General features: G+C 26.1%; 1 protein-coding gene across 1 annotated transcript in view; it reads left to right on the top strand.

The window, feature by feature from the left end:
- The window catches only part of LOC113389125 (neutral ceramidase), a 152985-nt gene that overhangs the window by 129416 nt on the left and 7911 nt on the right, over positions 1 to 15658 (top strand). The window contains exon 12 of the mRNA XM_026626178.1: positions 6437 to 6532. Within this exon, the coding sequence (XP_026481963.1) occupies positions 6437 to 6532 (96 nt within the window). The remainder of the gene's footprint in view (positions 1 to 6436; positions 6533 to 15658) is intronic.

Raw genomic sequence — 15658 nt, 5'->3', positions numbered from 1 at the left:
TACTAGTAAAATTATGAAAAATCAAATTATTCACAAGGACCCTGGGCCTTCTCCATTATTTCTAAATGATGATGATTAATATAACTTTAAGTTAAGAATTTTTTCTCAATGTGTAGAGTGAGTTGGTATATTTGTGTAAATATGACTTTGCTGAAGTATTGTTTAAATGTAAAAAATATGAAAGTATCTTGAAAAGTATCTCTAAGGGAATTTTTAAAAATTCATAGAATCCTGTTTTGAAAAAATCCAACTACATTGTTCATGTTCTCGGGTTTGTAGTTTATTTCTGAAGCAATAAAAGAATAAATAGTCTTAGTAAAGATTTTAGAAAATTTTATCTAGATTTCATTGTGTTCTGACCAAAAAACTCTATCTTAATCAAAAAAAAAGTTACGTTAGAAAACATGAAAAATGAACAGTGCATACTTGAAGGCAACATCAAATGCTTTTTGGTATAAAAGTCGACTTAAATTTTGTTCATGTTCTCGGGTTTGTAGTTTATTTCTAAAGTTAAAAATATAGTCTTAACAAACTATTTAGGAAATTTTATCTAGATTTTATCATCCTTAGACCAAAATTATCTATCTTGTTGCAGAAATAAGTTATATTAGCAAAACCCAAAAATGTGCTGTCTAAGCCATCAACAATTTTGTGAAAACTATTGAAAAATGTGAAAATGCCGCCGAACTAAGCACAGTTTAAGTGAAAATGTCGCACAGAATTATTTGCAAATGCGTTTAGACTGTGACTGTGCGGGAGCAAATTAGACAACTATTTTTTTTTGAAGTTGAATTCGAAATGAAATGACGATTGTTAATGTTCTGGAGATAAATTGATTTGATGATTTACATTTGATTTGCTCAAATATAACAAACAAGATAGCAAAATTAATGAAAGTTACAGTATTTGTAATAATATATATGAAAACGTTTAAAATTTCTCGAACATTTCATACAGTACGGGAAGTTTCAGCAATTTGCCTTAAGGCACGATACCATACACCACTAGTTTGCTTTTAGTGTTGACCATCACTGGTCCTTAGGGATTGATGTTTTTTTTATTGATTTTTACCTTGTCATGAAAACTGATTTGGCATTTAGGAAGTCACTCAGTCAAACATTTTCCACGGTAGTAAATTCATGGAAAGTTCGGAGATTTGTGCTCGTTAATTTAACGATCAGGGTAATTAATCCAATGAGGTCATCCTGATGATGATGATGGTCTCTGTTTTGGATTGAGGAAATTAGGGAAAAAATCGATGGGAAAAAATACGTTGGCGCAGGCGTAGAAAAAAACTAGTGGTGTATGGCATCGTGCCTGAAGGCAAATTGCTGCAACTTCCCGTACCGTAATGAAATATTCGAGAAATTTCAAACGTTTTCAAATATATTATTACAAATACTGTAACTTTCATTATTTTTGCTATCTTGCTATATCTGAGCAAATTAAATCTAAATCATAAATCAATTTATCTCCAGAACATTAACAATCGTCATTTCATTTCGAATTCAATTTAAAAAAAAAATAGTTGCCTAATTTACACCAAATTGAAAAAGTGCTCCCGTATAGTCACAGTCTAAACGCATTTGCAAATAATTCTGACATTTTCACTTATACTGTGCTTAGCTTGGCGGCATTCTCACATTTTTCAATAGTTTTTCACAAAATTGGGAAAGTGCTCCGTACATAAAACAGTCTAAACGCACTTGGGTAAACATTTGTACCAGAGTGGCGCTTAGACTGTGCTTAGTCTCGGTAATTTTTTGAATTTTCAATTCAAAATTACAAAAAATATTTTATTGGAAATAAAAAAAGATGTAATAATTTTTTATTCTCAAAAGCAATTGTTTTGTCAATACAAGCAGAAAGTTTTTTAGATCATTCAAATCGGACTCAAAAACTGCCATTATTTGCACACTTAGCTCCGTATCTTCGAAATGACGGGACCTGCCTTTGCCAAAAACTAATCAGCCTCTTCTCCCAATCATTACAAATTGAATGTTTTTAGATCATTCAAATCCGATACTCCGTTTAAAGTATATAATGTTTAAAACTCAATGTAAAAAAAGTGAAATTTAAAGTTTAGTATCTAGTTATTAGCCATTGTTAGATTTTATCGGTTACATTTATTTATAGTTATAATAATATAGTAACAATTTAATTACACAACATGTATTTTATTATATATCATATGTTTATAACATTTAAAAATTTAGCGAACAAAATTAAATAAGAAAAATGTTTAAAGTTGAAATTTCAGTATCTAGTTATTAGCCATTGTTAGATTTCATTGATTACATTCATTTATAGTTATAATAAAATAAATACATACAAATATTAATAGCAAATTTATACCAAATTTAGTAGTTTACCAATTTTTCTAATAAAATAATCCGGAACAGTCTAAATTCGTCTAATTTTATTAATCCAAAGCACATTTACTTATTACATCTTGAATAACTTTTAAAATATTTGTTAAAAATAAATTATGTATTTGGAAAATTTGTATAAAATTAAATTCTAAATAATATTGTCTAACATAGTAAGACCCTATAGCATCTCAGTATACTTTAAAAACTCTAGCAAAAACTACGAATTGCATTTGATAAAATGTAAATAAATCATAAAGAGTGTGTTTATTTAGTATTTCTTTCAAAAACTCGATTTGTATTTTCTGCACTCTTTGCTCCGTATCTCCGTAACGGCTGAACCTGCCTTTGCCGAAAACTAATCAGCACATCTCCCTATCAATAGGGATCGAATGGTAAATGAATCATTCAAATCGGTTGATCCGTGCGCCCGAAAACGTGGACATACAAAACACACACACATCCATTTTTTCTGAGGTATGCCAGTAAAATGTTCAGAAACCTTCAGAACGTCGAGAAATACAAAAATATTCATTTCGACTATTATTCCCCAGTTGTGATTATTATTACATGTCATTAAATATATGCATTAGCGTTTTTTTATATGTTTTTAGTCCGAGAGGTGGAGACACCTCCGCCCGACCATAATTAGGTCATCACGAGGTATTAATTATACCAAGTTAATGCGTTTTGTACATGGAAAATAAATTATGAGGGAAAAAAGACTAAGGGGAAAGATTTTATGATAAACCACTGTTGGGTTTTATGTGTTTATGCTTTTTAAGGCAGTTTTGGTTTTTGCCAGAAAATCCTACTTGCTGATTTCAGACTTTGACGAAACGAAATTGAATAAGGAAATTTAGTTACTGACTTTTCTGATGCAATTTTTAAGTATATAGAGTGTTGTATGGTCTTGAGATGTTAGAAACTTTGTTTTGTTATTTAACAATACAAATTTTCTTTGAATATTTATAACAATTTAATTAAATAGTTTAAAAGTTACAGAGGATCAACCAATTACGAGGATTATGGATTGATTTATCTAATTATTATTGTCAAAGGCAATTTTTTGGTACACCGAGTTGCTGTAGGGTCTTGAGATGTTAGAAACTTTTGTTTATTGTTTAATTTTCTATACTTTCTTTAAATATTTGTAGTTATTTAAACTAATAGTTTAGAAGTTACAGAAGACGAAACAAAAAAATGCACTTTCTTAAATAGTGTCTAGCATAGCATAGGTTCTGTTCTTTGTTTTCGAATGCAATTTTTTGGTATATCGAGTTGCTGTAGGTTCTTGTGATGTAAGAAACTTTTCTTTATTGTTTAATTTTCTACACTTTCTCTAAACATTTATATTAATTTAAACAAATAGTTTGAAAGTTACAGAAAAACCAAACAAAAAAATGCACTCTTTCAAACGGTGATTAGCATAGGTTCTGTTCTCTATTTTAAAATGCGATTTTCGTGTATACTAAGTTGCTGTAGGATCTTATGATATTCAAAATTTTTCTTTATTATACAATTTTATAAACTTTCTTCAAATATTTCATTTTTTTTGATGAAGTAGTTTAAAAATTACAATCGATCAAACGAAAAAGTACAACTTTGCCTAAATATTCCACGTAATAGTAATAATGAAAGTAAGTTAAATGCTGATTTTTGGAAGTGATTTTAGTGTATACCGAGTTGTTGTAGGGCCTTGAGATGTTAGAAACTTTTCTCTATTGTTCAATTTTCTATACTTTCTTTGAATATTTTTTAAATTTAAACAAATAGTTTAAAAGTTACAAAGAATCAAACAAAAAATACACTTTTTCAAGTGTTGGCTAGCATAAATTTAGTTTTTCATTTTCAAATGCGATTTTGAAGTATACCGAGTTGCTGTAGAGTTTTATAATATTAAAAAATATTTTATAATATTTAATTTAAACAAATCTCTCTTACACATTAATAAAATTTAACGACTAATTTAAGAATTACAACTAATATAATGAATACATGTTTTTTGATAACATACAAAATCAGTCTCTATACTTCAATGACAATTTTCAAGTATACCGAGTTGCTGTAAAACAAAATTATATCAATAAAACTTAAAGATAATTTAATTCTAAACAAGTTTACTTAATATTTTATATATATTAAACCAAAGATTTAAAAGTTTCTATATAATGAATAAATGCATACAACATAAATTGTGCATCTCCATTATTTAGTTTTTTTTGTAGTTTTAAATACAAAAACTTTTCTCAAAAAATGTGTTTTTATCATACTATATATAGTACAGAGATACAAGTGTCAACTTTGTAACAAATATAATCCTGGATAACTAACGAGCTCATTAAAACGACCAAAAACGCTTTTTAAAACTCGTGTTATGAGGTAAATCTTTTGCAAATAATGTAAGAGTTGGTGGAAGAATATCAAATGGAAAAATATTTATGTAAAAATATTTTCTTAAGAGCTTACACTATAATCACTTCTAAAAATCAGCATTTAACTTACTCTCATTATTGTTAATACGTAGAATATTTAAGCAAAGTTGTACTTTTTTGTTTGATCGATTGTAATTTTTAAACTACTTGATCAAAATAATCAAAATATTTGAAGAAAGTTTACGAAATTGTATAATAAAGAAAACTTTTGAACATCATAAGATCCTACAGCAACTCAGTATACTCTCAAATCTTATTTGAAAATAGAGAACAGTCACCGTTTGAAAACGTGCTTTTTTATGTTTGATTCTTTGTAACTTCTAAACTATTTGTTTAAATTAATAAAAATATTCAAAGAAAGTATATAAAATTGAACGATAAAGAAAAGTTTCTTACATTTCAAGACCCTACAGCAACTCGGTATACACTAAAATCACTTCTAAAAATTAAAAATTTAACTCACTTTCATCATTAACTCTGTGAAATATTTAATAAAATAGAAAAAATTAATGTGTCAAATTATTTAAAATGAAAAAAAAAACACGGAAAAACACAACTAATATGTTACGAAATGTGACTAAATTTTAAAGTATTATATTATTTTTTAGTATATTAAATTATTTTTAAATTAGCATAAAAATATTAACATAAATATTGTACGAGTAAATTTGAATTTTTTCACAAATTGTTTTTACATAATAAAGTCTACTAGTCGAAGGTTTAGGCACGACGAATAAAATGTACTTTTTCTGTTATTGAACAAATAACATTTTTTTTGGATAGAAATACGAAATTTTTGTCTGAGAAACATTAAATTAGCATAACATTTACTATCAAACTGTATAAAGCAGAATTTTCTACAACATTCCTACAGATTTCTACAAGCTTTCAAATATTACTTTTATAATAAAGTTATTGTCTAATTCTTCTACACCAAGACGAAATTTTTGCTTACTTATTTTTATTTAAATACTTATTTTTGTTTACTTTTTCAGCTCTCGCACTAAGGGTGAAATATAACATATGATTGACATGTATGCTTTTTGGAAAATGTTGGAATTTTCCATCGCCTTTCATTACAAATCTTTTCATGAATGGATTTTTGATGTAACAACCTCTTATTAATCCTCGAGCTATACAATAAAATAATTGCCTATTTAAATCCCCTAAGAATTCCCTTTTCTAAAGGACTAGCTGTATATTTTAAATTTAATGATCATAATAAAAAAAATAATATAGAATTGTAGAAATGTCAAGAACAAGTTTAGTTAAAAAATATCTAATAGAAATAACTTTCAAATTTAACAAGAAATTTGAGAAAATACTCAGTAGTTTTTTTATACCATTTTAAAACATTATAGTATAGTATAGTATAATTTGGCGTATCAATTAATATTCAAATATATGGTTTAATTATAAACTAATTTGAAAAATTATATAATATATAAAGTATGAAATTATAACCTGTGTTTCAAAATAAGCTCAAAATTTTTGTCTAAATTTATTCAATTTTAGATAGCATATTGTTTCGAAGTATTTCTATTATTGCTTTACTAAAATTTTTCAACTGTTTTATACATTTTTAATTAATATTTATTCAATTTTTTTATATAATTTTTATATTTTTTTCAGGTTCAACGGTATGAGGCAGCTTCCACAATTTATGGACCACACACACACACTTTATATATTCAGCAATACCAAAAATTAGCTAGAGCTTTGGCAAAGGTAAGTAAAAAATAGTAAAAATAGTAAAAATAGTAAAAAATAACATACATATTTTATAAATAAATATACTGAAAATGAGACGTCAAAAATGACTAAGAAATTTTTTAAAATAATCAGGAATACCAAAATTTGCTCAGAGCTAAAAAAATAGAGCTAAATAGTCAAAAATAGTTATTAAAATATTTTTAAAATACCTTAAAAATATTTTAAGATATACAGTAAATTTAAAAATTGGTTAGAACATTGACAAAGGGTAGTAATAAATAGTAAAACTAGTAAAACTAGTAACTATACAATTTAGTACTAAAAATGTCCCAAAATAGAGACATTATAAACTACAAAAAAATATTTAAAAAAAATTAGCAATTACCACGAATTGTTTCATCAGAGCTTTGTTATACATACATATTATATATATATATATATATATATATATATATATAATTTAATCTATCTCCTAGCTTTCAACAATCTTTCCACAAATAAAATAGAGTTGTTCTCTCTGTAAACAATATCTTCTAAAATGCAAATACTAGAATCGTATAGCACTCAATTTATATGAATGAGGAAGATTGCATATTATGCAATAATAATAATAGAGATATGAGAAAACCTTCGACCATAATTTTAGTCCGAGGGGCAGCGACATTGGAAACTGTCTTTGAAGAAATTGATAGAAAATTGTTCTGACTTTTCCAAAGCAATTTTTAGCTATACCGAGTTGTTGTAGGGTCTTGAGATATGAGAAACTTTTGTTTATTATTCAATTTTCTATATTTTCTCTAAACATTTATATTAATTTTAGCAAATAGTTTAAAAGTTACAAAGAATCAAACAGAAAAAAGCACGTTTTCAAATAGTGTCTAGCATAGGTTCTGCTCTCTATTTTCAAATGCAATTTTAGATTCAATTCAATAATAAAATTATTGAGTATTTTACTACTTTACAATCCTGATTGAATGCACTAAATTTTAATAAAATTCTGCAAAATAATATAGTACATTTTTTTTAAACCAGAGCTTCCCAAAATTGATTGACGTTAAAAAAATTTAATTCATGGTTTGACAAAAGGGGTTGATTCTTAAAAACTTAGGGCAAAAATGTTATTATTTTTATTTGTGATCTTAAAAATGTTATTCACGGTTAGGGTTCTAAAGCTTAAATAAAAAAAAATCATAAAAATAAACCACAATTAACAAAAAATGGTGATAATTCTACCAAAGCTCTAGGGTTGCACTTGAAAGCTCATGACAAGGTAAATGAACGTAAGGTAAATTTTTTTTCTAAAGTTTTTCAAATCAATACTGTCTCCTACTTTCAGTTTGACGTTGAGTTCTGGGACACCCTGTATATTTATTAAATAATCAAAATAAAAATAAAAGTTGTCTGTTTTATGCAAAATTTTATCCCCGCGCGCTTTTCCAGCAAACCCAATTTTTAACCACTAAACAACCATCAAAAACCCAATTTTATATTTTTACAATTTAACCAAAACTTCCAAAATACCCCAAAAAATATCAAAAATTACATATCTCTATTATATTATTTTTTACAGATTTTTTTATCCACGTCTCTCGTATTATTTTGCGTACTTGCAATTTATGTTACCGAACTACTTATCATAATATTTTGCGGAATGGAAAATTTTTCGCATTTCTACCCACGGAAAATTATTATGAAGGCATTTCAAAATGAAAATATACAGATGTTGATTTATATAATCATAAAAAAACACTAAAACTTGTTAAAAAGACTAAAAAATAAGGTACAATAGTGCTACACGTGATTTAATCAGCAAAATGAAATTTCAAGAGGAATTTTAATACAATAATGTATTTTTTTTTTTAAAAAAAGTCTAATAATGTAGATTTTTAAGTGTACACATTTTTATTGAAGCTTATAGAAAAATAATGAATATAAAAATCTGTATTTTTTATTATAAAAAATTACAAAGAATACGTATAATATCGTACGTACACATCGAAGACTTCAGTCTTAAATCAAGAGTACTTATTGTGATTTAAATTTTATCCAAGCTTTAAATTTAACAAAAATCAAAATTTACGTATGCAGCATTAAATTATAAGTTTTACACAATATATTGCCAAAATTTCAAATTCTTTTCACGCAAAATGTGGTCTGACGAGCTCCTTAAAAATGTATAGATACGAAATCAAATTTGTTTTCAAATGTTCCTATATATTTTACAATTTTTTTTAGTACCTTGCTGTTTATGCTAAAAATCTGTAAATTTAGTATGTTATTGCTTAAAGCTTATACTAATATAATAAATACTAAAATCGATGATTTTTAATGTTTAAAATAAAATAAAATTACTTTTTTCAACGACTACAAAAGATTTTTGTCAAGAAAAATGTATATTAAATATATCAAAGACTTAAGTCTTAAATCGAGAGTACTTGTTGTGATTTAAATTTTATCCAAGCTTTAAATTTAACAAAAATAAAAATTTTTGTATGCAGTATTAAATTATAAGCTTCATACAATATTTTGCCAAAATTTCATGTTTCTTTTACGCAAAATGTGGTCTGAGGAGCTCCTTAAAAATGTACTTATACACGAAATTAAATTTTTGTTTAAATGTTTTCATATATTTTACAAATTTTTTTAGTACCTTGGTGTTTATGCTAAAAATCTGTAAATTTAGTATGTCATTGCTTAAAGCTTATATTAATACAACAAATACTAAAATCGATGATTTTTTATGCTTAGAATAAAATAAAATTACTTTATTCAGCTACAAAAAATTCGGATACAAAAAAATTTAGTCACGAGTACTTGTTTTGGAATTCAAAATTTTAATTTTTACTTTCAATGTATTAAAAATCGATTTTTTGTAACTGACATGAAAATATAGTTACCAATCAATATTGTACCTAAATTTCAAATATTTATTATAAATAATTAGTCTGAAGAGCTCCTTGAAAATATAACTAAACAAAATTTTGTATGTATTTGCATTGAAATATAAAAAATTTCAGGTGCATACGTGCAAATTAATTTATGATTTTTTAATAATATAAACAAATTAATTATTGCAAATTTAAATACTAGATATCAAAATATATAAGTTGTGGTATGATATACTAAAGTTATAGTATTTTAGTATAAATAGTACGATTTTACGAGCTCTTTGAAAATGCATATGCCAACCGAGTATAAAATTCTAGTATAATAAAGATAAAATTTCGAGTCAAAAATTTCAGGTACAAATTTGGGATTTAATATTTTTTATATATAATTTTTTTTGGCATTATAAATTTAGTCAATAAAAATCAAAATACATAGTTTGAAATATAATATATTAAAATTTGAGCACTTTAATATAAATGCTACGGTTTTACGAGCTCTTTGAAACTATATTATGTAAACCAAGTTTAAGGAAAAATAAAGTCAGACATGTGGGTACAAATTTTGGATTTGGTATATAATTTTCTTTAGTTATTATAAATTTAGTTAATACAAATTAAAATCCATAGTTTGAAATATAATATACTGAAATTTGAGCACTTTAGTATAAATAATACGGTTTTACGAGCTCTTTGAAACGATATTATGCAAACCAAGTTTAAGAAAAAATAAAGTCAGACATGTGGATACAAATTTTGAATTTAGTATTTTTTATAAATAAATTTTTCTAGTCATTATAAATTTAGATACTAGAAATTAAAATACATAGTTTGAAATATAATATACTAAAATTTGAGCACTTTAATATAAATACTGCGATTTTACGAGCTCTTTGAAAATATATTACGCAAACCAAGTTTAAGGAAAAATAAAATCAGACATGTGGGTACAAATTTTGGATTTGGTATTTTTTATATATAATTTTTTTTATACATTATAAATTTAGATAATAGAAATTAAAATACATTGTTTAGAATATAATATACTAAAATTTTAGCACTTTAATATAAATACTACGGTTTTACGAGCTCTTTGAAAATATATTATGCAAACCAAGTTTAAGGAAAAATAAAGTCAGACATGTGGGTACAAATTTTGGATTTGGTATTTTTTATATATCATTTTTTTTTTCATTATAAATTTAGATAATAGAAATCAAAATACATAGTTTGAAATATAATATACTAAAATTTGAGCGCTTTAATATAAATTCTACGGTTTTACGAGCTCTTTGAAAATATATTATGCAAACAAAGTTTACTCAAAAATCAAAGTATAATTCAAACTTTGTTAGTTTAAAAATTTATTGCGACTATTTTAAATGTGATAAAAAGCTGTAACTTATATATGTTATTCTATATAGTCTATATTAATTTAACAAATAGTAAAATCCATATGTCTTTATACAAAAAACAGTTTTAAATTAACTAAACAGACTTTTATAACTCGAACTGCAAACTTCTAATTGAATCATTATTTACTCAGTGAATAAGTAAAAATAAGCAAATTTTTTAATTAAATTGCATAACATCTACTTTTGTTGATAAAATACTAAAATTATAGCATTCTAGTATAAAAACTGGAATTTCAAAAAATATTATTCCAAACGCACGTATATTATGAAAAGTCTGACTACAGAAAAATGATTCTTGACAAATTTTTACAAAAAATATTAAAAAAATAAAGATTTTATTTATAGTACAAAATTGTTATTTGGTCATACTATTTTTTAGTATGTGTACTAAAATATAAAATATCAAAAACAATAAAGTAATTAAAGTCATAATTCAAATATGACATGATCGGTTTGTCATTGTAATTAGCATTTAGAAATGAATTTTATTAGAGTAATTTTAAAGTATTTCAATCAAATCAAAAATTTGTATTAGTCTTCTCTACGATTCCTTTGTATTTTCTGTATTGCAAGTTTATATATATAAAATCTATTACAGTTATTTCTATAATAATACTCTGAGTATATTTATTTAGCTCTTTCAACTGCAGTTTTATTCTGTAAAATGTTTTCTCAGAACAAAGTTTCTTTATAATAAAGATAAAATAAAAAGAAGAAATCCCTTGTGACATTTTTATCGAAAGAAAAGACTTTGCACACATTGTAAATATCCTTCTCTAAAACAAACATTGTATATAAAATATACCTTTTTATTCGTGAAAACTTTAAATATTTTGTACATATCTATGATAATTTTGGACCTAAAATATCGTCGGATAAAAGACAGAAAGATGCAAAAAAGAAGTAAAACTTATTTGCTACTGTACAAGATGGCATTTAAGTATAAATAAATACATTATGTAACAATTTTGAATAATGTTTATTAGTAATATAATAGTAACACTCGTGATGTACACATTTATTAGTGTCGACCATCATACACATTTATATAATGATAAATCATAAATTATATATTCATAATAGCGTTAAAAATATGTATAATATTTAAAAACAATAATGCAATTAAAGTCATACTTCAAATATGACATGATCGGTTTGTCATTGTAATTAGCATTTAGAAATGAACCTTCATTAGAGAAATGAAGTAATTGCTGCTTTATGCCTTTATATTTTTATCTAAAAATATCCGAAAGTATTTTATTAACTTCCCGTAGGGTAAGTTATAGTAATCGTCCAAAAATCGAAATCAAAAATTTTTACATTTCTCGACGTTTTGAAGGTTTCTGAACATTTTGGCATACTTCAGAAAAAATGGATGTGTGTGTGTGTGTGTGTGTGTGTGTGTGTGTGTGTGTGTGTTTTGTATGTCCGCTTTTTTTCGTCCACGTTTTCGGGCGCACGGATCAACCGATTTGAATGGTTTAAAAAACATTCGATTTCTATCGATAGGGAGATGTGCTGATTAGTTTTTGGCAAAGGCAGGTCCAGCCGTTACGGAGATATGGAGCAAAGAGTGCAAATAATAGAAAGCGAGTTTTTGAGAGAACGGATCAACCGATTTGAATGGTTCAAAAAACATTCGATTCCTATTGATAGGGAGATGTGCTGATTAGTTTTTGGCAAAGGTAGGCCCAGAGGTTTCGGAGATACCGAGCTAAATTTAAAAAAAATGGCTGTTTTTGAGAGAACTAAGCGTCCGATTTAAATGATTCAAAGAACTTTCTGCTTTTTTCAACAAAACAATTGATTTTGGAAAAAAAAATTTTTTGTTTCTAATTTTTTTTCAAAATTTTTTTTTGTAATTTTGGACTAAAAATTCAAAAAATCACCCAAGCTAAGCACAGTCTAAGCGCGACTCTGGTAGAAATGTTTACGCAAGTGCGTTTAGACTGTTTGTGTACTGGAGCACTTTTTCAATTTTGTGAAAATTATTGAAAAATGTGAAAATGCCGCCAAGCTGAGCACAGTATAAGTGAAAATGTCGCAAAGAATTATTTGCAAATGCGTTTAGACTGTGACTATGCGGGAGCACTTTTTCAATTTTGTGTAAATTTGGCAACTATTTTTTTTTGGAATTTGATTCGAAATGAAATGACGATTGTTAATGTTCTGGAGATGATAAATTGATTTATTTATAATTAACTTTCCATAGGGTAAGTAATCGCAAAAAAATCGAAAATGAAAATTTTTATATATCTTCACGTTTCAGAGGTTTCTGAATATGTTGGCATACCTTGGAGAAAATTGATGTATGTGTGTGTGTGTGTGTGTGCGTCCATGTGTGTGTGTTCGGATACAAATTTTCGTCGACGATTTCGGGAACACGGATGAAGCAATTTGAATAATTCAAAAAACATTCGATTCGTATTGATAAGGAGACGTGCTGATTAGTTTTTGTCAAAGGCAGGTCTAGCCATTCCGAAGATATGGGGCAAAAAGGGCCAAAAACGGTAACTCAGTTTTTAAGAGAACGGAGCGTCCGATTGGAATAATTCAAAAAACATTTTACTTGTATGAACAGGATGAAGATTTGATCAAATTTTCATGAAGATAGGTCTAGCGGTTTCGGAGATCTAGTAAAAAAAACTAAAAAAAATAACATTTGGCGGTCAACAATAATCATTAGACATTACACATATGCATATCAAATTATCAGATATTTTATTGAGATTTTAACAATAAGTATAAGTTTTGTTTACATTCCTATGGGTTCCGTACCAATGTTTTTTCGTTAGACAGCGACGCGGCGCTTACGCGCTTTATATTTTGTCTCTATGCAGTTAAGGCAGTACGATTGCTTTGAAAAAAAGTTCAGATCTTCCAAAATATGTCAAAATGAAGATAACATTTTTTCCAAAAAAAAATTTTTACAAAAAAAATTGTTTAAAAATTTTTTTTAAAAAAAAATTTTTTTTTTCAAAAAAAGTAATTTTTTGTCCAATTTAAAATTTCTAAAAAATCTTATTTTTTCGAAGTAAAATTTTTTCAAAAATGTTAATCGTTTTTAAAAAAATAATAATTTTTGGCACGGGAAGTTCCAGCAATTTGCCTTAAGGCACGATGCCTTAATTGCCTTAAGACAGAATTCCACTTACAGCTAGTTTCTATTTCTGTTTATTGTTGCCATCCGGAAAGAAAATCCTTTTGAAAATATCCTTTTCCAATAAAAATAGAAAAAATATTTCTTTTACGTTTTCTATCCATATAATGTCGACAATTGTTATTGGTTAGACAGGGAGCATACGACCTAATGAAAAAAAATTATTAAAAATTTGCAAACTTATTTTACACCGAATTATTAAAAAAAAATTTATGGTAAATCAAAAGTTATAAAATTATTTATACAAGTAAAATAAATTTTTGAAGTAAAACTTCTTTAGACGCGACTAGAGTGTAATTTTGGACAAATGCAACGGAAGTGCGTTACGGCAGATAAGATAAGATAAGAGTCGAGCCAATGATTCGTCATTCGCTCTCGATGATATCATTTCTGTACGGGTCGATTGTGATTAGTCGTCGCGTATGTGAATAGAGATCTGTCGTTGTATGCGTACCGGCATCAACGTTGTACGCGTACCGATATCAACGAGTAAATCGGCATAGATAAATAAATAAACATTTTAAAGTTACATCGTAGTACTAATCTTGATTTAATAAAAAAATTACAGCTGTTCAAAGAATGAGATTATATCGCCAGCGAAAAATAAAAAAAAATACCATCAGTCAATGAATGTATGTTAATTTTAATTACATGAAGTTCTTCAAACACAATTTTTACATAATGAGTGAAGTTGCGTTTGGGTCTGAATTTTTTTACTGTGCTCCAATTCGTATGAGATTTTGGAATTAGAATTTTAAATATATATCGAATATTTTTACCAAAGTTATACAATATACCAAATAGTGTTCCTTGGCCAAATTTTCTTATGGTTTTAGTTTAAATCAACTTTGACTGTTTGAATGATGTTCTAAATAAATATTTGAAGTGTTTTGATTATTATTATTTTTGGCATTTGTACCACAATGTCAACAATTACAATATAATTTTTGGAACCTAGATTTGCTTATTTAATGAAAACTCTACTAACAAATCAATAAAATCGGACGTTTGATTTAACAGTTACAAGAGATACAATGAACAAATCAAAAGCGATTTTAGAATTTACCGATATACTGTAGAAATATGAGAAAGAATTATATATAATTTAATTTTGTACAAACTTAACAAACAAATTATCAAAATTGGAGAGTTAGTTTAAAAATTACTAGAGATATAATGAATAAAATCACCAAAACTCAATCTCAAAAAAAATTCTCCATTTTCAAAAGCGATTTTAGAGTATACCGAGTTGCTGTAGATTTTTATAACTTTAGAAATATTATAGACAATTTTATTGTGCACAAACTTTACTAATAAATTAATAAAATCGGACGTTCAATTCAAAAGTTATAAAAGATGCAATAAACAAATGCACTGTGAGTTAGTATACCGATAATCACTAGAAAAGAACTCTAATAAAGGTTCATTTCTAAATGCTTATTACAATGACAAACCGATCATGCCATATTTAAAGTATGACTTTAATTCCATTATTGTTTTTAAACAGTATACATATTTTTAATGCCATTATAAATATATAATTTATAATTTATCATTATATAAATGTGTTTAATGATTGACGACACTAATAAATGTGTGCATCACGAGTGTTACCATCATATTACTAATAAACATTATTCAAAATTGTTATATGATGTATTTATTTTTACTTAAATGCCAT

Source organism: Ctenocephalides felis, unplaced genomic scaffold (assembly GCF_003426905.1).
Source record: "Ctenocephalides felis isolate EL2017-DRISC unplaced genomic scaffold, ASM342690v1 CF-g0.4_SCAFFOLD_03573, whole genome shotgun sequence".
Classification (NCBI taxonomy): Eukaryota; Metazoa; Arthropoda; class Insecta; order Siphonaptera; family Pulicidae; genus Ctenocephalides; species Ctenocephalides felis.
The sequence above is the reverse complement of the archived record's forward strand: the minus strand, read 5'-3'. Positions and strand labels throughout refer to the sequence as shown.